The 25783-nt window shown below is 49.5% G+C and overlaps 1 protein-coding gene across 3 annotated transcripts in view; it reads left to right on the forward strand.

Moving 5' to 3' along the window:
* srgap3 (SLIT-ROBO Rho GTPase activating protein 3) overlaps positions 1-25783 on the forward strand; it is a 301988-nt gene that overhangs the window by 120012 nt on the left and 156193 nt on the right. For all 3 annotated transcript variants that reach the window (XM_038810792.1, XM_038810793.1, XM_038810794.1), the window contains exon 3: positions 4682-4844. In XM_038810792.1, coding sequence (XP_038666720.1) covers positions 4682-4844 — 163 coding nt within the window. The remainder of the gene's footprint in view (positions 1-4681; positions 4845-25783) is intronic.

Consider the following 25783-nt stretch of genomic DNA (forward strand, 5'->3'; position numbering starts at 1 on the left):
TGGTGCGACGACAATAATCTCTCCCTCAATGTCAACAAAACGAAGGAGATTTTCATTGACTTCAGGAAGCGTAGTGGAGAACATGCCCCTGTCTACATCAATGGGAACGAAGTAGAAAGGGTCGAGAGCTTCAAGTTGTTAGGTGTACAGATCACCAACAACCTGTCCTAGTCCCCCCATGCCGACACTATAGTTAAGAAAGCCCACCAACAACTCTACTTTCTCAGAAGACTAAGGAAATTTGGCATGTCAGCTACGACTCTCACCAACTTCTACAGATGCACCATAGAAAGCGTTCTTTCTGGTTGTATCACAGCTTGGTATGGAGCCTGCTCTGCCCAAGACTGCAGGAAACTACAAAAGGTCGTGAATGTAGCCTAGTCCATCACGCAAACCAGCCTCCCATCCATTGACTCAATCTATAATTCCCACTGCCTCAGAAAGGCAGCCAGCATAATTAAGGACCCCACGCATCCGGACATACTCTCTTCTACCTTCTTCCGTCAGGGAAAAGATACCAAAGTTTGAGGTCACGTACCAACCGACTCAAGAACAGCTTCCTCCCTGATGCCATCAGACTTTTGAATGGACCTACCTCATATTAAGTTGATCTTTTCTCTACACCTTGCTATAACTGTAACTTTTTATTCTGCAGTCTCTCCTTCTTTCCCTATGTACGGTATGCATGGTTTGTACAGCATGCAAGAACCTATACTTTTCACTGTACACTAATACATGTGACAATAATAAATCAAATCAAATCATCCTGTGCTATTTCTACCATGTTCAGTGTGATGGCACTGCCAAATATTCTTCCCCTTTCAACATTCTGAATGGACCACTCCTCCTCAACACCCTGGTGTACTCTTCCATCACCCCAAACCCCCTGCCACGCAAGTAAAAAGTAAAGGAAAGTTACCATAGTCCCTGATGACCAGAGGCTGCTTTCCCCTTTTGAGGGGCAGAGCTGACTGGTGGTGATTTAACCAGAGGATCACCACACCTCAGTCGAGGGCCAAGCTAAGGAAGGCGGGGCTTCCATGCAAGTACAGGTGTTGCAAAACCTGCCCGTACACCTACCCCGCCCACTTTTCAGCTTCTTCCAAGTGTAAGTGATTTACTTGTATTTCTTTTAGTTTAGTTTTTGCTGCTCACAATGCCGTCTCCTCTACAATGGTGGTGATTTGAAATGGTTATATCTGTAAGGCTGTAGAGTTCCGAATTAGAAGGTGTGGTGCTGTGTCTCAAGATTCCATTGAGCTCCCTTGGAACAGGGGAGGAGGTGGAGCATGGCGAGATTGCAATGGAAGGGAGAATTAACCTGGCAGGTGACCTGAAGGTCACACTGACAGATTGGACAGATATGTTCCACAAAGCTGTCACTCAATCTGTGATTATCTGATTGGATGGGATGCAATGAATTCTGAGGGTTTGACTTACAAATGGTATATTTATTAGAGGGGGTAACTTCCTGCTTGAGGTCATTTTGATTAACCTTATCATGGAGCCAAACTTGACTACGACTGCAAGGGAAGGGCAAGAGGAAATTTCCATTGTTGTGATATCTGAGCTGGCATCAGGCAATCCGGGGTTGTGCGGGGAGGGGGGAATGTAGGATCATTGTCAATCCGAAATGTTGATTCGGTTTCTCTCTCCACGGAGCTGCCTGGCCTGCTGAGCATTTCCAGCATCTTGTGTTTGGCCTTGTCACTGTTGTCTGTCTGACTGTGAAAAAGAGAAGATCAAACAGAGAGTTGGTCAGTCAAGCGTTTTAAAAGAAATTAAAAATCTAGGAATAAGTCAAGTAAAGTTATGAGAAGCTGAGCACATCCATTCTTTGTATTGATAAACGTCAGTAAATTGCATTGACCAAATTAAGTGAATCCAATCATATGTGCACTGATGTATGTTCACTTCACTGTGAACAAGCTGTACCTGTCCTGGGAGTATTTGATGGGGATAGTGTAAAGGGAACTTTACTCAGTATCTAACCCCATGTAGTATCTGTCCTGGGAATGTTTGATGGGGCAGTGTAGAGGGAACAGCATGGTGGCGCAGTGGTTAGCACTGCTGCCTCACGGCGCCGAGGTCCCAAGTTCGATCCCGGCTCTGGGTCACGGTCTGTGTGGATTTTGCACATTCTCCCCGTGTTTGCGTGTGTTTCGCCCCCACAGCCCAAAGATGTGCAGGGCAGATGGATTCGCCACGCTAAATTGCCCCTTAATTGGAAAAAATTAATTGGGTACTCTAAAAAAAATTTTAAAGTAAAGGGAACTTTACTCTGTACCTAACTCTGTACTGTACCTGACCTAGCTGAAATGGATGTTGACACTGGGTGCTTGAAGTGGGAAGTGCTGCATTTCAAAGCATCGACATTCCTCACCTCATATCTCAGATTCGTGCAGTTTCCTGCAGTCTGAGTCATGTGCATCCCAGGCAGGTTCCAATGGCTTTCTCCTGTGCACTTACTACAATTTATACAAATGATTTGGAAGAAGGGACGGAAGGGATGGTTGCTAAATTTGTTGATGGCACAAAGATAAGTTAGAAAGTAAATTGAGAGGAGGATGTAAGGAGGCGACAAAGCGACATAAATTGTGAATGGGCAAAGATCTGGCAAACACAGTGTAACATGAGCAAATGTGAAATTGTTAATTTTGGCAGGAAGAAATTAAAAGAGCAGCTTATTATCGAAATGGTTAGAGATTGTAGAGCTCTGGGGCTGGATTCTCCATTATTGGGACTATGTTCCCACGCCGTCATGAAAACTGCAATCTTTTGCGCCAGGAAAACTGGCATCAAAAGTCCACAGATTCTCTCAGCCTAGCAGGCAGCTGTCATGGAGCTCGCAGCTCTAGCTGCCGATACGGGCCCCCGCACTTCCGGGTCAGAGGCCGCACATGCGCACAGCGGCGGCCTCCAGCAGCCGAGCCATGCTCCATGGTGGACTCAGACCACGGACCTGGACCGCGGAAATAGTGCCCCCTCATCGGCCATACAGCCTGCACACATAGCCCCCAGTCTCGAATAACCCCCCTCCCCCCCGCTCGTCCCTCCCTCAACTGTGGCGGCCCTGGACTGAGTCTACAGCTGTCACGCGAGGTTCCCGAATGGCAGGACCATGTTAGAACCACGCCGTCGGGAATTCGGCTGGTGGGGGGATGGAAAACCGCGGGGCGAGCCTCATGCAATGGCCTGCGGTAGTGGATATTCGGCGTACACATTTCAGGGGGGCGGGGAATCGCAAGACTGGCACCGATCCCGATTTCGTGCGCGAAAACGGTTTCTCCGCCCCATCGCCGAACGCGATTTCGGCGTAGGGTGCGGAGAATCCAGTCCCTGAAATTCAATGGATCTGGCTGTCCTATTGCATGAATCGCGAAAGGCTAGTATACAGGAACAGGAAGTAATTAGGAAAGCGAATAGAATGTTATAATTTATTGTGAGGGGAATGCAGTACAGAAGTAGGGAGGTTATGCTTCAGTTGTACAGGGCTCTAGTGAGACCACATCTGGAGTATTGTGCACAGTAGTGGTCTCCTTATATAAGGAAACATGCATTAGAAGTAGTTCTGAGAAGGTTTACTAGACTAATACCAGGAATGGGCGGGTTGTCTTACGAGGAAAGGTGGGAGAGGATAGGTTTCAATCCACTAGAGTTTTGAAGAGCAACTTAATCAAAACCTTTACATCCTGAGGGGTATTGACAGGGTGGCTGTGGAGGGGGTGTTTCCTTTTGTGGGAGAACTAGGGGGACACTTTAAAAATAATGGGTCATTCATATATGACAGAGATGAGGAGAAATAATTTCTCTCTGAAGGACATGACATTTTGGAGCTCTCTTCCTCCAAAGGCAGTGGAAGCAGAGGTTTTGAATATTTTTAAGGCAAGCCAAAACTTGATTAACAAGGGGGTGAAAGGTTATCCAAGGTTGGTGGGAATGTTGAGTGAAGTGTATCAAATTAGCCATGATCTTATTAAATGGTGGAGCAGGCTCGAGTGGCCGAGTGGCCTACTCCTGCTCCTATTTCATATGTTCGTATGTACTTAGCTGGTAATGGGTAAATTAAGTTTAAGATGCAATCCGTTTGAACACTGGTGATCAAATGTGCACTGCAGCCACCAAACTTTTACCAGAATGATCCTCTTGACTGTGCCTATCTCAGCTAGTGTGTTCCTGTCTCTCCTACAGGTAATGGGTCTCTGAATGTTGCTCGAATCCATTTTCACTAACACCCATTTCAGGCAGGTCACACTGAGCGATCTGTTTATCTCAGCCTATCTTTATCTACCTATTAGATAGCGCTGGGAAAGATAGATAGAGGTAGATAGGTAAGTAGATGAAAGTCTAGAAAATAGGACAATCAATAACAATGAAGAAAGTAGAAAAGAATATCAATGATCAGGTACTGATCAGTAAGCTAGTCAGTTGGATGGGGGTTATTTTAATGCATTGTATTCAGCCTCTGTGGATCTTGGCATACTGCTCCTTACCTGTGTTGAGCATGAGAATGATTCGTTTTTTGGTTGGCGGGAGGTTGGCGTCCAGTCTTCCAAGGATGCTGTACTTAAATAGCTGCTTTGCATGGCATTGGCTTACAGGGGAAAGGGAAGGCTTTCTGAACTGCTGTGTGGAGTGTTGAGTGAAACTGTCTCTTTACAAATATCCTCTTAACTCCTAGGAAAGAACAGCATCTCCTCTCTCCAGTGAACTGTTGGTACCTTGTCCTCAACCAGACACGTCGAGAGAGCAAGGACCATGCCACCCTCAATGACATCTACACGAACAACGTCATTGTCCGACTGATGCAGATCAGTGAAGATGTGATACGGCTCTTCAAAAAGGTCAGCTTAAACCTTTGGTGGTTAAAGGTAGCACAATTATTTCACAGTAATATTTAGAATATCTTCATCCATGAGCATTTACAACAGCTTCTTGACAGAGTTCCCCCTGAATGCCACATATCGCCTGAACATTGCCTAGTCCATCGCTGGTTGTCACAGTGACACTCAGTTAAAGAATCTATGTGATGTATGCTGGTGACATCTCGACGCCGAGTCGAGGAACTGCACCCATGCCCCAGTTAGATGAGGTGCAAAGAGAACTGACAGCTGAATTCTTCCCCCCAGGCCGAGATCGGGTCCTTTGATGTCCTGGTTGCTGGGTGTGGATTGTGGCCACTCTCTTGGTGCTGGGTACAAATGAATGAAAAAAATGAATGACTGCAATGAGTAGAGCACAAGTGGGATGTGAGGTCACAGAATGGGAATACACTGTGTGCACAAAAGATGGTAATTATTGAGAGGAAAACTAAATCACTGTTGTTTGTGAAGGATGAAAGAATCACTTTGTAATTTATATATTGTATATTTAGACTAGGAGAAGGCTGACGCTATAATGCACTGGTCCTAAGTCTCCAGCCTATATTGGGGCGTATTCCCCCCTCCCCTGCCCCATCCCCAAAACCCTGACCCTCACATCAGGAGGTATGTTGGGGGAGAACTTCAGGGTCACTTCAGCAATCTGTCATTTCCTGTTGTATGTTTTATCTCTGGCACTAGTTTCTGCGCGCAACATGTTTTATTCCCAGTTCTTTAAAATGTCTACTCCACGCGCCTGCTCAGGTTTCCAGCTTTTTCTACATCTTTGTTTGTTTTTCTTTAAATCTACAGCCAGGTGAGGAGAGGTGGGCTGGCTTCCTCTTTTCCAACTCTGTGTTTAGCCACAACAGGTTTTTTAAAAGGGTGTGTGTTTGCCAATTCAATGAGTGTTTAATTGTTTACCTGCTGTGACAGTAAAAGACGCACACACAGACAGGGTTCCTTGAGTTTTTAAAAAGAAAGAGAATAATGTACATTGTACTTAACCCAGTCGAGTAAAAACACGCGAGCATCCTCCCTCTCGCACGCACGCCCTAGAGATAGCAGCTGCTGGGTTTGATTCTTTACCCTCTATCTGACCATAAGAAATAGGAACAGGAGTAGGCCATTCAGCCCCTCGAGTCTCCTCCGCCATTCAATAGGATCATGGCTGATCTGATATTCCTCACATTCACTTCCCTGCGCTTTCCTGAAACCCTTGATTCAGTTACTGATCAAGAATCTATCTCAGCCTAAAATATACACAAGGACTCTGTCCCCACAGCTATCTGTGGCAATGAGTTCCAAAGGCTCTCTCAACCTTCTGAAAGAAGAAATTCCTCTTCATCTCAGTCTTAAATTGTCACTCCTTTATTCGCCGCCTGGTCCTAGAGTCTCCCAAGAGGGGAAATATCCTCTAGAATTTACGCTATCGAGTTCCTTAAGGATCCTACATGTTTCAATGAGATCATCGTTCATTCTCCTAAATTCCAATGAGCAGAGTCCCAACCTGTTTCACCCTTGGTCGCAAGACAATCCCTCCATACTGAGGATCATCCCAGTGAGCTTTCTCTGAACTACCAATGAAATATCTTTCCTTAAATAAGGGGACCAAAACTGCTCATCATACCCTGATATGGTCTCACCAGTACCATGTACAGTTGCAGCAAGACTTCCCTACTCTTACACTCCAACCCCCTTGAAATAAGGGCCAAGATCCCATTAGCCTTCCTGATTACCAGCTGCCCCGTGTGCTAGCTTTCCGTGTTTCATGCGCAAGTAGGCCCAAGGTCCTTTGTGTTGCAGCCTCCTGCAGTTTTTTCCATTTAAGTAATACTGTTTTTTTGTTCTTCCTTCCAAAATGAACAATTTCACATTTTCCCACATTATATTTATTTGCCAACTTTTTGCTCACTTAACCTATCAATATTTCTTGGCAAACTGTTTGTATCCCTCTCGCAACTTGCCTTTCCACCTACTTTGTGTTGTCTACAAATTTGGTTACAGTACATTTGTTTTCTTGCTCCAAGTGACTAACATATATTGTAAACGGTTGCCGGCCCAGTACTGAGCCCTATGAAACGCCACTGGCTATAGATCAGCAGCTGAAAAAGAATCCCTTATCCCCAATTGCTGTTTCCTGCCCATTAGCCAATTTTCTATGCCAATATACTATCTCCAACACCTTGGCTTCTTATCTTATGACATAACCTTTTGTGAGGTACCTTGCTGAACACCTTCTGGAAGTTCAAAAATAACACATCTACTGGCTACTCTCATTGCGACTTTCTCGAAAAACTCTTAATAAACTAGACACGATTTTCCTTTCATGAAGCCACACTGACTCTGCTTGATTAGATTATGAGATCTGTGACATATGGGTAGTGAAACGGCAGATAGGGGCTCAAAACGTGCAAGTTGGATGAACAGGGCGACTCCGGGTGTTTCTTCTTCGGCATCTCATTTACTTCTCCTCTGATCTGCAGGGAAAACAAATGCTTAAAGGGTCAGCTGACTTGTCACACGATCCTCTCTCACCAACTACCCAGTGACCCAAATATGATATTGGCTAGTGGATTCCAGTTGCCTGGTTTAAATGATTAGATTACATCTGAGCACATTATTTTCAAAGTCTGAGTCCCATTGTCCAAGTGACTATGTTTAATGGTTTGTGTCCACCAAGTTGAGTACCCAGCTGACTCCTGCAGTGCTTTGCTGATGGGATAGGAGATGGCTCCCATTCATACTCCTTCAAGAACAAAGAAAATTACAGCACAGGAACAGGCCCTTCAGCCCTCAAAGCCTGCACTGACCATGCTGCCCGAAGGAACTAAAACCCCCTATCCTTCCGGCTACCATTTCCTTCTATTCCCATCCTATTCATATATTTGTCAAGACGCTCCTTAAATGTCGCTATCGTATCTGCTTCCACTACCTCCTCCGGCAATGAGTTCCAGGCACCCACCACCCTCTTTGTAAAAAACCTGCCTCATATATCTCCTTCAAACATCTCCTTAAAACTTTGCCGCCTAGTAATTGACTCTTCCATCCTGGGAAAAAGCTTCTGACTATCCACTCTGTCCATGCCCCTCATAATCTTGTAGACTTCTCTCAGGTCACCCCTCAACCTCCGTCGTTCCAGTGAGACCAAACCAAGTTTCTCCAATCCCTCCTCATAGCGAATGTCCTCCATACTAGGCAACATCCTGGTAAATCTTTTCTGTACCCTCTCCAAAGCCTACTACTTTCTGGTAGTGTGGCAACCAGAATTGAACACTATATTCCAAGTTCAAGGCAATTGCTTCTGGTGATGCTTTGCAGACTGGTTGTCTCCATTTCAATGGTTTTGGAATGTTTAGCCATCTTTGAATGTGATTTTAAGTCACTGAAAAAGGGCTTTTTAAAAACTAAATTTGTGGTTTCCAGTCAGTAAATTCATAAAGACATTTTTATAAAGCGTGGCTGCATAACAACAGCGTGAGTACCAATTGTAAACAGACTCACATAATGAAACACAGAAGATTGAACATTGCATCTTTACCCCCTTGTAAAACTGAAGTCCTTATGTTTAGCTAAACCATTCCAAACAACAAGCATGTGTACGTAGTAATTTTTACAGAAAACTGGCAAGCTGAACTCGAAGTACAGAAATAGTCTTTGAGATATGAAAGTCTCCTTTGCCCAAGCTGATGCCTACAAATTTGAAGCGTGATCAACTCAACAAAGTGGATGATCAATATCACAGTCACTCTGGAAAAGGAGATAGAATCATAGAATCGCTACAGTGCAGAAGGAGGCCTTGTAGCCCCTCGGGTCTGCACCAGCCCTCCTTTCATGAGGACACGGGGAGTCCACACCAAGTAAAATAAGAAACACTTATTTACACAAACAATATGTATACTACCCGGTATATCCCTACCGGAATCCTGCTGAGCCCAGAGCCTTACTGGCCAACCTTGTATACATGGGTTAATTGAGATCCCCACCCCTAGCGGGGGAGCTCGTACTCCACAAGGAGCATGGGGAAGACTAGCATTCCCACCCCATAGGTTCCATGCGGGATATTACATTCGTCCCTGCGCCCCCATAAAGTCCGAAGACCCCCCTCGATGAGCATTGAGGCAGAAAGGAGGAGCAGACGGACGACGTTGGGATCCCTTTGGCTCCGGCAATTCATCATGGAGATGATTCGCCGGATCAGTCGGAGTATGCCACACTGGTGAATATCATCTGCAGCAGGAACGTCATGGCGGACAATCGTTACAATTTTGATACAAATGATCGATGCAAGGTAAATGGTAACGGTCCAATCTCGAAGCCGTGTTCGGTGCCGATTTATAGTTTCCGCTTCATTATGGGCACCACCAGTGCCACCCCAATCAGCAAAGCGCACAGGCCGAATGATGCCCAAACTTTCCAAACGTCGAAGTTCTGTCTGAGCGTAGGGAACCGGGCAGCCATGAGAATATCAGGACTGGACTTCCAAGTCCACCTGGAGTTTGGTCATGGCTTCTTTAATAGTTCCAAATCAGGCTGGAAAACCTCCAGGAATTCTTTCAGTGCCGTACACAAACCGCCAGCCCCACTTGGAGGATATGCTGCCAATCCAACTGCAGCTGGGTGTAGCCAATCATAGCCCAACAGGCTGGGGCTGTTTCCCTCCACAACAATGAAGGGAAGACGAAGGACTGGTGCCCATAAACCACAGGAGTGAGGGTGGACCCCACAATATTTAGTTATTCCCCTATATTAGTGGCCAAACGAGCTGCATTTCAGCCACTCCTTGCAAAATTGCTCTGCGCCACCTCTGGAACGGCTGCTTCTGTACCCAGCTCTATTTGTAGCATATGACCATTCACTTATATCGGGAAACGAATGGGGGCCACACGGTGCAATGCCAAACAGTTCCGCTGCATCTCAGCCTCACCATCTGTCTCTTCTGGGTCATCCAGATGCACACCCGATCCCGGGGCTGATGCCTATCTCGACCGTGGCACCTGGAGCTCTGGCCCTCCTGTTGCCTGCGGGTATGTCGTACACGGACCAGAATCACCTTCAGCCGAGTCCGGGGACGTCGCCCGTCCCAGCAGACAGCTCTTCGCTCACAGTGGCAGCGGCGATCAGTCTGGGCCGTGGGGACCATATGAGGGGCGAGGCCCCAAAACATTCACCTGCATCTTCTGTATCACTTGGACACCATGTTCCGCGTTTTCCTGGGAAAAGTTAGTGCCTGCTGAAAAGTTAGAGAGACTTCGGCCAAAAGCTTTAGTCTCTATGGGTGGGATTCTCCCCTACCCGGCAGGACGGGGGGGTCCCGGCGTAGGGGGGTGGCGCCAACCACTCCAGGGTCAGGCCTCCCCAAAGGTGCGGTATTCTCCGCACCTTTGGGGGCTAGCCCCGCGCCGGAGCGACTGGCGCAAAAACCGGCGCCAGTGGCCTTTCAGGCCTGCCGCCCGGCAGCGGGGCTGGTCGAAAGGCTTTCGCCGGTTTGCGCGTGCGCCGGCGGTGACGTCAGCGGCCAGCTGCCGCTGACGTCACCACCGGCGCATGCGCGCGGTGGGTTTCTCTTCCGCTTCCGCCGTGGCGGAGGCCGTGGTGGCAGCGGAGGAGAAAGAGTGCCCCCAGGGCACTGGCTCATTCCCTGATCGGGGGCGCCGATCGCGGGCCTGGCCACCGTGGTCGCACCCCCCCGGGTCCAATCGCCCCCCCCCCCCCCCCCCCCCCCCCCCCAGGACCCCGGGGGCCCGGTCGCGCCGCCGATCCCGCCGCCACCAGAGTAGTTCAAACCTCGGCGGCGGGAGAGGCCTCTCAGCGGCGGGACTTCGGCCCATCGCGGGCCGGAGAATCGCCGCAGGGGCCTCGCCGATCGGAGTGGCGAGATTCCCGCCACCGCCACTTCCCGGGTGGCGGAGAATCTCTGCCACGGCGGGGACGGGATTTTCGGCAGCCCTAGGCGATTCTCCGACCCTGCTGGGGGTTGGAGAATTTTGCCCCATATTTTTAATACCATAGACCAAGTGATCGCGGAACATATCGAACAAAGCAGTTCTACATTCAAAACTCAGCTATCCTCCATGGCTGACATATGAACTTGGTGACTGATTCACTGGAGGACCTCTCTGCCGTATTAAACTGATAACTTTGAACGATTATCAACAGAGTTAGGTTAAAATGTTGTGCCATAAGTGACACGAGCTGTCGCCGGGCACTGAGACTCCCCATCACGCTGAACATATGCGGTCTGTAGACCATCAATAGTATGACCGCCTGGTGCTCATTCTCCGTAATATTGTTGGCCTGAAAGAAATAATACATTCATTCAGCGCATTGATTCCAGTCTTCAACACAGGGATCAAATACCTGTAACCTTCCAAAGAGAGGCATGGTGAATCATAGAATTTACAGTGCAGAAGGAGGCCATTTGGCCCATCGAGTCTGCACCGGCCATGAGGAAAGAGCACTCCAATGAAGCCCACGCTTCCACCCTATCCCCGTTGCCCAGCATCCCCACCTAACCTTTTTGGACAATAAGGGCAATTTATCATGGCCAATCCACCTAACCTGCACATCTTTGGACTGGGGGAGGAAACCGGAGCACCCGGAGGAAACCCACGCACACACGGGGAGAACGTGCAGACTCCGCACAGACAGTGACCCAAGCCGGGAATCGAACCTGGTCCTTGGAGCAGTGAAGCAACTGTGCTAACCACTGTGCTACCGTGCTGCCCACAAAAAATCCAAACCTGGGTCCAGAAAATCAGGGAGGTGGCTCAGCTGAGTAGGTCTCAGCATCGATAGCAAACCTGTTTACTCCTCGTCACCAGTTTAATAATGACACGGGGAGTCCACACCAAGTAAAATAAGAAACAAAGCTTTATTTACACATATTATGTACACTACTCCACCAGGTTTCTTCTGAGGTCAGTGCCTTCCTGCCCAATGTTGTAGACATGAGTTAATTGAGATACCCCGCCCCTAGCCTGGGAGCTCGTACTCCACAAGGAGCACAGGGAAGACCAGCATTAGCACCCGTAGGTTCCGTGCGGGATATTACACCTACGAAAGAGCACCTTAGCTAGGCACAATCCCCTGCCCGATGACCATAACCCCACCTAACCTTTCGATACTTGGGAACTGTCATGATATGCAAACATGCAACCAATGAACACTCAGAATAGGACACAACCAATGGGCAGTCAGGACACTCAGAGGTGGCATCACCACAAGGGGGCATGACATAAACACTATAAAAGGGATGAGGCTCTCACACCCTGCCTCTTTCCACAGACAGACATCTAGAGAGTTAGACAGGGTTGATCAGCAGCATCACACCCCAGCACGTGGCTTCGAGCAAGCTGGTACAGTTAGACTGAGTTACTACAGTTAGATTAGCAGAGATTCAAACTAATTTGAGAACTGTGTTAATAGTTCAATAAACACGTTGAACTCATTTAAGAGTCTGGAGCCTCCTTTAGTTAAGACTGCATCAAGTAGCAGCCTGTGTTATCCAAAGCAGCATAACGCAACATGATACCAGGAGTGACTTTTCAATCTATTTAGTTCAACTCAGCAAGATCCGTGACAACCAGCTACTGAATACAGGCACAATGGACAAGATTCAGGCTCCTCATCAGCTCAGGACCACCGGCAATCTTAGTGCCAACTGGCGATCATTCAAGCAGAAATTTCAACTATACATGGAAGCACCCGACCTCAATGGCGCGGCCGATGCTCGGAAGATAGCTCTTCGACTCACCACTCCGGGTGACCATGCAAAAGAGATCTTCTTTCCGAAGGGTAGGACAAAACAAAGTACCAAACCATCCTGGACAAATTCGACAGCCACTGCGAGGTGGACACCAACAAAATCTTCGAGCGCTACATCTTCAAGCAGAGGATGCAAGGTAAAAATGAATTCTTCAACTCCTATCTAACTAACCTTAGACTGCGAGCGCAATCCTGCAACTTCGGTGACATCACTAACTCCATGATCAGAGACCAAATCGTTTATGGAGTCCACTCTGATCCTCTGCGAGCAATTGTTGAAAATCAAGCACATGACCCTGCCAGGTGCGATTGAAACGTGTACTGTGCATAAGCACGCTAAAAATCGCTATTCACAGTACAAAACGGCAAAAAGTGAAAAACAAGCTTCCCATCAGGTGGAGAATGTTCAGGCCATCTCCCGGATGCAGTGACTCCACATTGACGAAAGCGGCCATTTTGCGTTCTCTTCCCGGGGCTCGACGCATGCGCAATGCGATCGGGAACACGAAGCAGCCGAAAACCACACTGCGCAGGTGCTGATGTCTGAGAACTGCAACCGAACATGCGCAATGACGCACTGAGCGTCATGACGTGTGCGAACTGCGGCACCGCCCATTTTTTTTAAAACTGCCCTGCACGAGGCAAACGCTGTTTAAACTGTGGGAAACCAAACCACTCTGCAGCCCTGTGCAGATCTACACCACCAGTCAGGAGCCAGCGCTCCCAATTCTGACAGCGGCGCATCAGAAATGTGCAACACCGAATGCATGACTCTGATCCAGGCAGTGCGACAGATCCAGATGATGAATACCTGGACAACACTTACCGAGTGGACATTATTACGAAGTGCGAATACGCCACGCCAGACACATCGCAAGTCCAATCAATCCTGGCCGTGGATTCCAAAGACGAATTACGAATGGTGAAGGTCAACCACTGCCCCATCCAGTTCAAACTGGACACAGGTGCCTCCGTCAACCTGATTTTGCAGGTGGACTTCAAGAGAATCAAGATGCCTCCTACAATCCTTCCAGCTGCCTGCAAACTCCTGGACTACAATGGAAACGCAATCAAGGCACTGGGGGTCCTGCCATCTGCAGGTGTCCAGCCGAGGACAAGAAGGCAGTACTGCGCTTCCTGGGAATGGTCAATTTCCTTGGCAAGTTCATCCCGAATTTGACGACACACAACCTGGTGAAAAAATCAACCCCCTTTGAGTGGACGGCGGAACACCGAACAGAGTGGCTGGAAACGAACAGAAAGCCAAGCACATCACTGCACCCGTCCTTGCATTCTTTGACCCAGACCGAGAAACCAAGATATCCACAGATGCGAGTCAGGATGGCATTGGGGCTGTGTTGCTTCAAAGAGAAGACACGTCATCCTGGGTAGCAGGAGCATACGCATCACAGGCAATGACAGCCACTGAGACTAGGGGCGGGATTCTCTGACCCCCCGCCGGGTCAGAGAATCGCCGGGGGCCGGCGTCAATCCCACCCCCGCCGTGTCCCGAATGTCACCGGAGATTCGGCGGGGGCAGGAATCGTTTCGCGCCGGTCGGCTTGCCCCCCCCCCCGGTGATTCTCCGGCCCGCAATGGGCCGAATTCCCGCCGCTGTAATGCTTCTCCTGCCGGCGTGGATTAAACCACCTACCTGACTGGGAGCAGGCGGCGCGGGCGGGCTCCGGGATCCTGGGGGGGTGCGGGGCGATCTGACCCTGGGGGGGTGCCCACACGGTAGTCTGGCCCGCGATCGGGAACCACCGATCGGCCGGCGGGCCTGTGCCGTAGGGGCACTCTTTTCCTTCCGCCTTCGCCATGGTCTTCACCATGGCAGAGGCGAAAGTGACCCCCTCCCCTGCGCAAGCACGGGGATGACGTCAGCAGCCGCTGACGCTCCGGCGCATGCGCGGACGTCCGCCGGCCGGCGAAGTCCCTTCGGCCCCAGCTGGCGTGGCACCAAAGGCCTTCCACGCTAGCCGGTGGAGCGCCAACCACTCTGGCGAGGGCCTAGCCCCTCAATGTTAGGGCTTGGCCCCTAAAGGTGTGGAGACGTCCGTACCTTTGGGGCGGCCCGACGCCGGAGTGGTTCACGCCACTCCAACACGCTGGGACCCCCGCCCCGCAGGGTAGGGGAGAATCCCGGCCCAGATATGCGCAGATTGAGAAGGAGTGTTTAGGTCTTCTCACCGGCATCCTCAAATTTCATGATTATGTCTAGGGCTTGCCAACATTTACTGTTGAGACAGATCATAGGCCTCTGGTCCACATCATCCAAAAGGACCTGAACGACATGACGCCTCATTTGCAGAGAATTCTGCTCAAACTCCAGAGGTATGATTTCAATTTGGTGGACACAACTGGCAAGGAGCTCAACATCGCCGATGCATTGTCCCGGTCCGTCAACTCACCCAGTGAACCACTGGAGATCATCCAGCACAATGAACTGCAGGTACAACGATGTGCAAGCACTCTCCCGGCAACAGATGAGAAGATCGTTCTCATCCGAGAAAAGACGACCAAAGACCCCCTGTTGCAGCGAGTCATCCACAACCTCAGCAATGGCTGGCAGAAAGGGCAATGCCCTCAATACTACAACGTCAAGCACAACCTGATGCTGATCGACGGCATCCTGCTCAAGCTGGGCAGGATAGTCATCCCGCTACGTCTCCAGAGCATGGTGCTGCGGCAGATCATGAGGGACACCTGGGCATAGAAAAGTGCAGACGCAGGGCCCGGCAAGCTGTCTACTGGCCCAGCATCAACCAGGACATCACGGACATGGTCCTGAACTGCGAATCCCGTCAGAGGTTCCAACCAGCGCAGAACAAGGAGACGCTCCAACCACAAAACCTAGAGACCTCTCCGTGGTCCAAGGTTGGCGTTGACCTATTCCACGCGAATGGTCACGACTATATCTTAATCATCGATTACTTTTCGATCTATCGTGAGGTGCTGAACCATCACGGACCATCATCAAAGCGTGTAAAGAGACATTCTCACGGCATGGCGTCCCGAACACAGTCATGAGCGACAATGGCCCGTGCTTCCACAATTGAGAATGGTCCATGTTTGGCAAGAGCTACAATTTCAGGCATGTCACCTCAAGTCCGCACTATCCGCAGTCCAATGGCAAAGTCGAAAAAGGGATGCACATCGTTAAGCAGCTCACCCGCAAAGCCTTGGACTCTGCTTCCGACATACACCTTCCACTACTTGCCTACAGGGCGACTCCCTTGTCCACTGGCATGTCGCCAGCTCAACTGCTGATGAACAGGGACCTGCGGACAACGCTTCCAGCCATACACCTGCCCAGCCTTGATCACCTCCTGGTGCTGCAGAAGATGCAGCAGCTTCGCGATAGCCAGAAGCAGAGCTATGACGCACATGCCACCGATCTGGATATGTAATCCCCGGCAGGCATGGTCAGGATCGAGATGCCAGATGGTGGGTGGTCTGCTCCGGCTGTTGTTGTTGGACAGGCCGCCCCCAGATCCTATGTCATATGCAAGGCTGATGGCTCCATTGTGCGAAGAAATCGAAGGGCACTTCGAAACGTTGCTTGCCACAACCACTTTCCCCTCCATTTCCACATGTCGAATTGCCACCTCCAGACACCTCGAACCACGAGGCCACCAGTCGTGCCTCCTATTCACCTGTCAAGACACCGTCATCCCCTCCACCACCTCTCCGGCGGTCGACAAGGATCATACGCAAGCCTCAGAGACTGGACTTATGAGCATTTGTTTTGTTTGTTCTGTTCTGTATTCCTCAGTCAGTCACATTAGACAGACATTCACATGTATATACATCTATTAAAAAAAGGGGAGATGTCATGATATCCAAACATGCAACCAATGAACACTCAGAATAGGGCACAACCAATGGGCAGTCAGGACACTCAGAGGTGGCATCACCACAAGGGGGCATGACATAAACACTATAAAAGGGATGAGGCACTCACACCCTGCCTCTTTCCACAGACAGATATCTAGAACGTTACATAGGGTTGATCAGCAGCATCACACCCCAGCACGTGGCTTAGAGCAAGCTGGTACAGTTAGACTGAGTTACTACAGTTAGATTAGCAGAGAGTCAAACCCATTTGAGAACTGTGTTAATAGTTCAATAAACACGTTGAACTCATTTCAGAGTCTGAAGCATCCTTTAGTTAAGACTGCATCAAGTAGCTGCCTGTGTTATCCGAAGCAGCATAACACAACAGGGACAATTTAGCATGGCCAATCCACCTAATCAGTTCATCTTTGGACTGTGAGAGGAAACTGGAGCACCCGGAAGGAACTCACACACACGGTGAGAATGTACGAATTCCACACAGTCACCCAGAATCAATCCTCAGTCCCTGGCGCTGTGAGGTAGCAGTGCTAACCGCTGTGCTGCCGTCCTGTACCCTCGTAATCACAGTCATTCCCAGCCTTCGAAAGGTTGTGAACTGATGTGACTCCTTCTGAAGCCATTTGATAGGCTCCACACATTATCTGAATCTACTAGGCGATATCAGGATGCAGGGCAGCTCCTCCCACAAAGTTACACTGAGGTAAGTGGCTCAGGCAGCTCTGCTTTATGAAGCTGTGTCACAGGGTGCTGGGGCGGGGAGAAGAGGGGGAGAGGCAGCAGCTGCTGAGGTTCCCTGTGGTCTACAAATCATAGAATTTACAGTGCAGAAGGAGGCCATTCAGCCCATCGAGTCTGCACCGGCCCTTGGAAAGAGCACCCTACTTAAGTCCATGCTTCCACCCTAACCCCGTACCCAGTAACCGCACGTCCACGTTTGGACACTAAGGGCAATTTATCATGGCCAATGAACGTAACCTGCACATCTTTGAACTATGGGAGGAAACGGGAACATGCGGAGGAAACCAGTCTGTCAACTTGCTACCTTGCTGCACCATTTCCGTCAGTTAAGTTAGCAGACACAGACGATCGGCCTTTCCTGGTCTGTCTGCCTCAGTGCCACTTGTTTTCTTCCACGTTCTGAAAGGACATAACCCTCGGTTCTTTTTTACAACAAAGATGTCACACAATGACGTTTTGCTTGATTGAGACGGTCGTTTCAAGCACCTAGAAGTGCTGCCTTAAAGCTCGGCAACAAAAAAGTTCAGGCAATGATACAGCTTTAAGTGAGGAACTTGATTAAAATGCATGACATATCCCATTATTTGCAGAGTAGCATTTTAATGGTGACCCTGATGGTGCTCAGTCGTCTGTTAAAAATAAATAAGCAAAGCTGAAAATCGACCATAAAAGGAAGGGGATGCAGACTCTCAGCTGCTGTGTCACAGATGTAGTGATGATGGGGTTGTTGATGGCCTAAGGCTGATTACCTTCCAATTTTGTGCTCCCAGTGAAGGATATTAATACTAGATTTGGCTGCAGCTTAAATTCAGCTCAGCCTGTGACAAGGAAAGCTCTCTACTCCTTCTGGCCCAAGGCTCCCATGTGAAATAGATTTTACAAGTTTCAACTAAGTCCCCACTAACATCATCCTACAACAGAAAACCGATCAGTCCACAACAATTTTATTGGCATCCAGTTCTCAATCTTAAGTAAATGAGATGGCAGGTACTCCACCAGCCTTGAGAATTTGGAGGCAATGGAGGAGACATGTGGGAGCAGACGGAGCATCGGTCTGGTCCCCAATCTGTAATAATCACCGGTTTGCCCTGGGAAGTATGGATGGGGGGGTTCCGGATATGGCGGAGAGAAGGGATTGAGGGGATGGGGGATATGTTTATAGATGGGAGCTTTCCGAGTATGAGGGCGCTGGAGGAGAAGTTTGGATTGGCGAGGGGAAACATATTCCGGTTTCTGGAGGTGCGGGACTTCCTACGTAAACACGTGTCAACCTTCCTGCTCCTACCGCTCAGGGGGATTCAGGACAGGGTTGTTTCCAAAGGGCGTGTAGGAGAAGGGAACGTCTCGGACATTTACAAGGAACTTATGGGGTCAGAGGAGATGCAGACCAAGGAGCTGAAGCGCAAGTGGGAGGAGGAGCTGGGAGGAGAGATAGAGAATGGTCTATGGGCGGACGCGTTGAGTAGAGTCAATGCATCCGCAACATGTGCCAGGCTCAGCCTGATACAATTTAAAGTCGTCCACCGGGCTCACATGACAGTGGCCCGGATGAGCAGATTCTTTGGAATGGAAGACAGATGTGCAAAATGTGCGGGAGGACCAGCGAACCATGCCCACACGTTCTGGACATGTCCGAAGCTGAGGGGATTCTGGCAGGGGGTTTGCAGATGTCAAGTCCACGGTATTAAAAACAAGGATGGCACCGAGTCCAGAGGTGGTGATTTTCAGGGTGTCGGAAGACCCGGGAATCCAGGAGGAGAAAGAGGCAGACGTTCGGGTCTTTGCTTCCCTGGTTGCCCGGATATGGATGCTATTAGCTTGGAGGGACTCAAAGCCCATGAAGTCGGAGACCTGGCTATCGGACATGGCTAGCTTTCTCTGTTTGGAGAAAATCAAGTTTCCCTTGAGAGGGTCACTGCTAGGGTTCGCCTGGAGGTGGCAACCGTTCGTAAGGGAGGGAGCAAGCTTTTGCACTATGTTTATAGTTTCATGTACATTGTTTATTGTGTTGTTGTTATGATACCAAAAAATACCTCAATAAAATGTTTATTAAAAAAAAAGAAATTGGGGGTGGGGGAGGGGAAGGTATCGGAACTCTCTAAAGAACTTATGGAGTGGGATAAAACCCAAATAGGTGAGCTAAAGCTGGGAAGATGATTTGGGAAAGGAGTTTGAGGCGGGCCTGTTGGAGGATGCCCTGAGCAGTGTCAACGCGACCTCATCATGTGCCAGCCTCAGCCTGATACAGGTCAAGGTGGTTCACTGGGCACACATGACAGTGGCCCGGATGAGCAGGTTTTTGGTGGTGGAGGACAGGCGTGTGAGGTCTGCAGCTGGGCCCACAAATCATGTCCATATGTTTTGGGCATGTCCGTAGCTCAGGGAATTCTGGCAGGGATTTGCGGAAGTCATGTCCACGGTGCTAAAAATGACGGTGGCGCCAAGTCCAGAGGTGGCGTTTTATTGGAGTGTCGGAAGACCCGAGTGTCCAGGGGGCGAGGGAGGCTGATGTTTTGGCCTTTGCCTCCTTGGTAGCCTGGAGACGGATCTTACTAGCGTGGAAGAACTCGAAACCCCCAAAATCAGTGGTATGGGTTAGCGACATGGCTGGGTTTCTCAGGCTTGAGAAGATTCAGTTCGCCCCGAGAGGATAAATGTTAAGGTTCGTTCGGAGGTGGCAGCCTTTTATCGACTTCTTTGGGGAAAACTAAACTGTGAGCAGATTTAATAAAGGGGAGAGGGGGTTAGGGAGTAAGGGGGGGGCGGTAGTGGAAGTTAGGCTATTTTTGTCTAGCTTAGGCGGGAAAAGTGGGAGATGGAGGGGTGTGTTATGTACTGAATTATGCTTACATTTATATTTGTATCTTTTGTTGTTATAAAACCATAAATGTGTTAATAAAAGGTGTGTTTAAAAAAAAAAGGGAAGCAGGGGAAAAATTGTTGGGAGTCATACCTGGCATAAAGGAAGATTGTTGTGGTGGTTGGAGGTCATCACCTCAGCTCCAGGACACCACTGCAGGAATTCCTCAGGGTAGTGCCCTAGGCCCAACCATCTTCAGCCTCTTCATCAATGTCCTCCCTTCCATCATAAGGTCAGAAGTGGGGATGCTCGCTGAAGACTGCACAATGTTCAACACCATTTGTGAATACTCATATAATGAAGCAGTCCGTGTGCAAATGCAGCAAAACCTGGACAGTATCCAGGCTTGGGCTGACAAGTGGCAAGTTACATTCACGCCACACAAATAGGCAGACAATGATCATCTCCTACAAGAGAAAATCTAACCATCTCACCTTGACATTCAATGGCATTACCAGATCAGCAATAGGGAGGGAATTCCAGAGTTTGGGACCGTGGCTGCTTTTGATGGAGGGATGAAAATTGGGGAAGCTCAAGAGGCTAAATCTGGAGGAGTGCCTTGTGACCTCCCTGCTCCTGGAAGGCATTTCTTGAAATCTACTTCTTTGATTAGGTTAATCATTAGTCCTCATATTGCCTTACTGGGCTCCGTGTCAAATTTTGATTCATAATTAACCTATGAATGCTTGGCTATGCTTTATTACACTAAAGGCACTATTTAAATGCAAGTTTTTGTTGCTGTGGGAAGCAAAGAGAGCTTGGTGGAATTGCCGATATGCGGTTCTGGCCCATCTCTCTTACTGCCCATAAATGTCTCCGCTCCATCTGTACTCATTCCCCTGACCCCATTGTGCAAGGTATTTTAAGTTACCTTGCCTTGCTTCATATGGGCCTGGTTACCAAAGGAAGGTGGACTGTGTTTGGGCCCACTGCTCTCAGACCTGCCTTTTTGGGGGAAGAGAGCAAAGACTGGCTATTGACCCTGCTTTATTTCTTTTTGAAGTATAAAATTCAACCACGAGAATCGATTTGTACTGCAGACGGTAACAGTAACATCCCAACTGGTAAACCTTATACCTCCCTTGGGCTAATTTGGCAATCAATCTTAATTGGAGCCTGAGATGCTGCAAGCCTCACGTATTTTGAAATTTTCTTTTTCAAATGATCTGTCTCTTAATGTCTCAGTTAGCAAAGGCAATGTATACTTGTGCTGTACTGCCTGGTCTGTGCTGAAATCTGATCCCAGCCATTTTGAGACAGGACCAATGCAGTTCCAGAGGTCTCGGGTTTGGTCGGTGTTAAAGGTTCCTCTTTACACCCTCCAATACTGGGATTAATTCTCGTATTCTAAAATCAAAAACATAAGCTCAGGTTATGGCTTCAAATCACACCACAGCGGCTGGCAAGATTTAAATTCAATTAACAAAATTTGCAATTTGAAAAAGATAGTCTCAGTAATGGTGACCATGAAACCATTGTCGAAAAAAAAAACATTTTGGTCTATTCCTGCTCCTATTACGTATGTTCAATAATTTTCTAAGAGCTGGAATGTTGTATTTTTTTAAAAACCCAGCTGGTTCACAAATATCTTTAGGGAAGGTATAATATCCTGACATAGGGGCGCCCATCAGATGGGTAGATTATCAAATGAATGGTTTATTAAAGTAAGAAACTATATACAGAGCATGAGATAAAAGCTACCATGTTCCAAGACTCCAAACTCCTAACTAACTGGGAAAACCAGGCTCCGCCCCCAGGGTTCATTACTCCAGCCTCCCTTGGCCGAATAGATCACATGACCCTCCAAGGACTTACCCCCTTAAAGAGGCACACTACCACAGAAATAAATCTGCCATCGTTACCCGGATTGACCAACACGTGACTCCAGACCCACAACAATGTGCCCTCTGAAATGGCCTAGCAGGTCACTCAGCTGTATCAAGCAATGAACCCTACAGAAAAGTCAAAAGCAAATGAAGCTGGATGGACCACCAATGCTACATGGACTGCAAGGCTCATCGCCCCCTTCTCGAGATTGGAGATGGACAATACACAGCTTCTGTATTTTAACTCCCTTCCAGTTGGTACTGCTTCCAGATCATGGAGTCACAGATCACGTGGACCAGTATTTCTTATTCACCAGAAATTACAATTGATCCCTTTACAAGTAATCCAAGCTCTTCAAAGTCCACTTCAAGCATTTTTTAATTCCCCAAGCACTTCTGAATTTTTCCTACTGTTACCACTTCTGGGTCAAAGGCTGCCATGGTGGCTTATACTGCTGTCATGCAGTGTTATTATTTATTGCAAGGAATTATCCGCTATAATATGTGGTTATACACTGCGATTGTGCTATTATCTAAGAAGTCCACCAGCTGCTCCATGTACCACTGAGATGCGAGGGCCAGTCCCACGGTAGCACAGTGGTTAGCACGAAATAGGGACCTTATGCCCTGTGATATAGTGTTATCATTTGAACAGAGCAGTTATATCCTGCAACATAGCGTTGTTATTTATTGGACTATTGCATTCCTGTTATTATATAAAGGAATTATACCCTGTCATGCAACTAAACAGTGGGACAAAATATCAAGTTTGGAAAGATCCTGGCGGGATTCTCCCAACGGGAGTCTAAGTGCCAACGCCGGAGTAAAAACCGGAGTGTTCCCAGACCCCATTCTGGGGCCTCCGTGGGGCTGGCAGGGGCGTGGCGCGATTTGCGGGGGCCGGGCCTCGGCGCGGCGTCGGGGACCCGGCGCCTTGGGTCCCACACATGCGCAGTTGGGCATCCTCCCCCAGGCCACCCCGCACACAAATGGTGCAGGGATATAACATTGCTGGTGGAGGAAATGAGGCCCACCGACAGAGAGGCCGGCCTGCCGATCGGTGGGCCCCGATCACGGGCCAGACACCATCGGAGGCCCCCCTGGTGAGGGCGCCCCCCCCCCCCCCCCTCCACAGGCTGCCCCCTGAGCGTTCCCGCAGAGTTCCTGCCGGCAGCGACCAGGGGTGAACGGCACCGGCGTGACTCTGTCGTGTCGGAGCGGCCGCTCGGCCCACCCGGGCCAGAGAATCGGTGGCGCAAATGGCGGGGGGGTCGGAGAATCGCCCGGGGCCGGCGTCAATGCCGCCCCCGCCGTGTTCCGAATTCTCTGCCCCCTGGGATTCGGTGAGGGCGGGAATCGCGCCACGCCAGTCGGCAGGCCCCCCACGCCAGTCGGTGGGCCTCCCGTGGCAATTCTCTGGCCCGCGATGGCCGATGTCCCGCCGCTGACAGGCCTCTCCCGCCGGCTTGGACTAAACCACCTACCTGACCGGTGGGCTTGGCGGCTCGTGCGGGCGCCGTGGTCCTGGGGGGGGCGATCTAATCCAGGGAGGTGCCCCCACGGTGGCCTGGCCCCCGATCGAGGCCCCACCGGCGGGCCTGTGCCGTGTGGGCACGCTTTTTCTTCCACCTTCGCCATGGTCTTCACCATGGCGGAGGCAGAAGGGACCCCTCCCCTGCGCATGTGCCGGGATGATGTCAGCAGCCGCTGACGCTCCGGCGCATGCACGGACTTACGCCGGCCTGCAAATTCCTTTCAGCCCTGGCTTGCGTGGCACCAAAGGCCTTTCCCGCCGGCCGGCGGAGTTGGAACCATTCCGGCGCGGGCCTAGCCCCTCAATGCGAGGGCTTGGCCCCTAAATGTGCGGAGACGTCCGCACCTTTGGGGCGGCCCGACGCTGGAGTGGTTCACGCCACTCCAGCACGCCGGGACCCCCCGCCCCGCCAGGTAGGGGAGAATCCCCGCCCAGATTAGCAAAGGTGGAATCATAGAATCCCTACAGGGCAGAAGGAGGCAATTTGACCCATCAAGTCTGTACCGACCCTCTGAAAGAGCACTCTTTCCAGGTCCACTCCCTTGCCCTATCCCCGTGACACCATCCCCGCAACCCCACATAACCTGGACACTCAGGGGAAATATAACATGACTAATCCACCTAACCTGCACACCTTTGTATTGTGGGAGGAAATCCCACGCAGACACGGGGAACGTGCAAAGTCCACACAGTCACCCAAGGCCGGAATTGAACTCGGGTCCCTGGTGTGGTGATGCAACAGTGCTAACCACCATGCCTGCATGACAAGTTCATTGTGTTTTTGGGACAGTTTCTTAGAGCAGCATGTTTTGGCACCAATCAGAGTGCAGACTATACACTGTGCAATTTATTGTGCAATGAGACAGAGTTAATTAGTGACATTATAGTGAAGGCACCCTTAGATAGCCGTGATCATAGGCGGGATTCTCCCCTACCCGGCTGGGCGGGGGGGTCCCGGCGCAGTGGAGTGGCGCCAACCACTCCGGCGTCGGGACTCCCCAAAGGTGCGGAATTCTATGCACCTTTAGGGGCCAAGCCCTCACATTGAGGGGCTAGGCCCGCGCTGACCGGCGCTAAAACTGGCCCCCAAGGTCTTTGACGCCCGGCGCCGGGGCTAGCCGAAAGGCCTTCGCCGGTTCGCGCATGCGCTGGTGGTGATGTCAGTGGCAGCCATTTTGGGGGGTCGGAGAATCGCGTGGGGTGCCAGAGCGGCCCTCCCCTGATTCTCCACCCGGCCTTGGGAGCGGAGAATCGCGCCCAAAGAATAGCAAAGAATGAATAAAAGTTTAATAAAGAGGGAGAAATTCAACTCTGAGAGGAAAAGTAACCAGAAATATGAAAACAGATACTAAAAGTTCCTCCAAGCATTTAAAAAGGAAATTAGTAATTAAAGTGAGTGTTGGTCCTATATAGTGAGTCTGGGGAATTAATGATGAGAAATGAGGAAATGGCAAATCCATTGAACAGATATTTTGCATCTGTCTTCACGGTAGAGGACACAAAGAACAACCCAAAAATAATTGTGAATCAGAAGGTGGAAGGAAGCGAGTTCCATAAAAGTTAGATAATCACCAGAGAAAGAATATTGAGAAAGTTATTAGAACTAAAAGCTGACAAGTTGCCAGATCCTGATGGGCTTTATCCTCGGGTCTGAATCAAAGTGGTTGCTGAGATGGTGGATACATTGGATTTAATGAATATTTTTAAGGCAGAAGCAGATAGATTCTTGACTGACAAAGGAGTCAAGGTCATCGGGGGTAGGCTGCGGTGGGGAGTTGAGGCCAATCTGATTTACTTGATCTTACTGAATAGCAGAGCAGGATCGAGGGGCAGAATGGCCTACTCCTAATTCATATGTTCATATGTAACGGGAATTATATTAAGTGCTATTATATAAATAGGGAGCTTATTTAAATACAAGGGTTAGATCTTATGATACACTGTTCGTATTTAAATGAGAAGTTACACAGTGTTACACAATAGTATAATTTAATATTATATGCACAGGGGTGTTATACACGAGTGTCTGTATTTAAATAGGGGAATTATACTCTGTAATTGAGTCTTACTTCCCGTAAACAGTGATATTACACCCTGTAAATCCAGCGTTATTTATTTAGTGGAGTATGCCCCTGTTAGTGTTATTATTTAAATGGGAGATAAAGGGCGGAATTCTCTGCTCCCGGGAAAAATCGGGAGGGCCGTCGTGAACTTGGCCGAGTTTCACGACGGCCTCGGAGGCCGCTCCTCGCCCCCTATTCTCCACTCCCGGCGGGGCTAGGAGCGGCGCTCCGTAATTCTCGGCCGCGGGGGCGTCGCGCCGAGAATGACGCGGCCGGCG

Source organism: Scyliorhinus canicula, chromosome 11 (genome assembly GCF_902713615.1).
Source record: "Scyliorhinus canicula chromosome 11, sScyCan1.1, whole genome shotgun sequence".
In the NCBI taxonomy this organism is placed as follows: Eukaryota; Metazoa; Chordata; class Chondrichthyes; order Carcharhiniformes; family Scyliorhinidae; genus Scyliorhinus; species Scyliorhinus canicula.